This window comes from Poecilia reticulata, linkage group LG22 (assembly GCF_000633615.1).
Source record: "Poecilia reticulata strain Guanapo linkage group LG22, Guppy_female_1.0+MT, whole genome shotgun sequence".
Taxonomy (NCBI): domain Eukaryota; kingdom Metazoa; phylum Chordata; class Actinopteri; order Cyprinodontiformes; family Poeciliidae; genus Poecilia; species Poecilia reticulata.
In genome coordinates, this window is record NC_024352.1 from 6,582,426 (window position 1) to 6,583,633 (window position 1,208).

Here is a 1,208-nt window from a genome sequence, read left to right on the forward strand (position 1 = left end):
TTTTGTCTTTTTTGTCCAAGGTTGCTCGGCGTGAACAGAGTAGTGATCTACAACACCAGCTGTGGCCCGGACCTTGACCGTCTTCTGCAGAGTTACAGCCAGGAGGGCTTTGTGGAAATAGTTTCCTGGCCGATCRACCAATACATGAATCCATCGCGAGGCTGGCTCTTTTCGGAACATGGTGGTGATATTCACTACTTTGGCCAGCTCACCACACTCAACGACTGCATCTACAGATCCATGGAGCGTTCCCGCTACGTCCTGCTAAACGRTATAGATGAGATCATCATGCCGTATCAGCATGACAACCTGAAGTCTCTGATGGACGAGCTGCAGAAGCAGCATCCAAAAGTAGGTTGTTTATCAGTGCAATGCGCTTGTATTTCCAAATACGTTTCCCATCTTTTTATTGAAGCATATTCACATTTTTAGGTGGGAGTGTTCCTCATTGAGAACCACATCTTTCCCAAGCATCACTTTRAACCAAGTGGCAGGTTTCACCTTCCTAAGTGGAGCAGCGTGCCTGGAATTAATATTCTGGAACATGTTTACAGAGAAGACCCTGACCAAAAGATTTTCCATCCATACAAGATGATCGTTCAGCCAAGGTAGGCCGAGAAATGCTTTCAGTCTTAATTTATGTTTAAATTTAATTGGTAAAGTCCGAATTTAAATATATGTTGTTTTTTTTTAAATGACAATAAAACGGATACTCAACCACTTCGGACCATAGCAGGATGTTGTACAATGATTCTCAAATGTTTTTGTAACCTGTACCACCTGAGTAAATGAACCTTGATCATCATTTCTTTTTACTTTATTCCGCCAATAGTGTAACCCTGTTCTGGTAGTATTACTCTGTTCTCATAGGCTACTTCTTCTACTGGCTTGAACAGCCAGTCTTAATTTGAACTCTGCTGTCACCTAGTGACCGGAGGCTTGTTTAGCAGTCAAACATGAATAAAGACATAGTAAAGTCTGGTTTCTCGTGAGAAGTACTAATTTAAAGTGTGTTTTACTGTTCTGTATACCTAACCAACATCTAACTCTTGTGTACCGATGCCGCAGGATGGTTGAGCAGACATCAGTGCATGGAGTGCTCCAAATTTTTGGGCAGAAGTACAAAGTCCCGCTGGACGTTTGCCGGATCATTCACGTCCGTGTCGCCCTACGGAAATCACTAAAACTGGAGGAGCTCCATGTGGACA

At 43.0% G+C, this 1,208-nt stretch overlaps 1 protein-coding gene across 1 annotated transcript in view; it reads left to right on the forward strand.

Moving 5' to 3' along the window:
- Positions 1-1,207, forward strand: part of LOC103458488 (uncharacterized) — a gene marked incomplete at its 3' end in the record, with an annotated part of 10,839 nt that extends 9,632 nt beyond the window's left edge. The window contains exons 3-5 of the mRNA XM_008399331.1: positions 21-351; positions 433-608; positions 1,069-1,207. Coding sequence (XP_008397553.1) covers positions 21-351; positions 433-608; positions 1,069-1,207 — 646 coding nt within the window. The remainder of the gene's footprint in view (positions 1-20; positions 352-432; positions 609-1,068) is intronic.
- Between the last annotated feature and the right edge of the window lies 1 nt (position 1,208).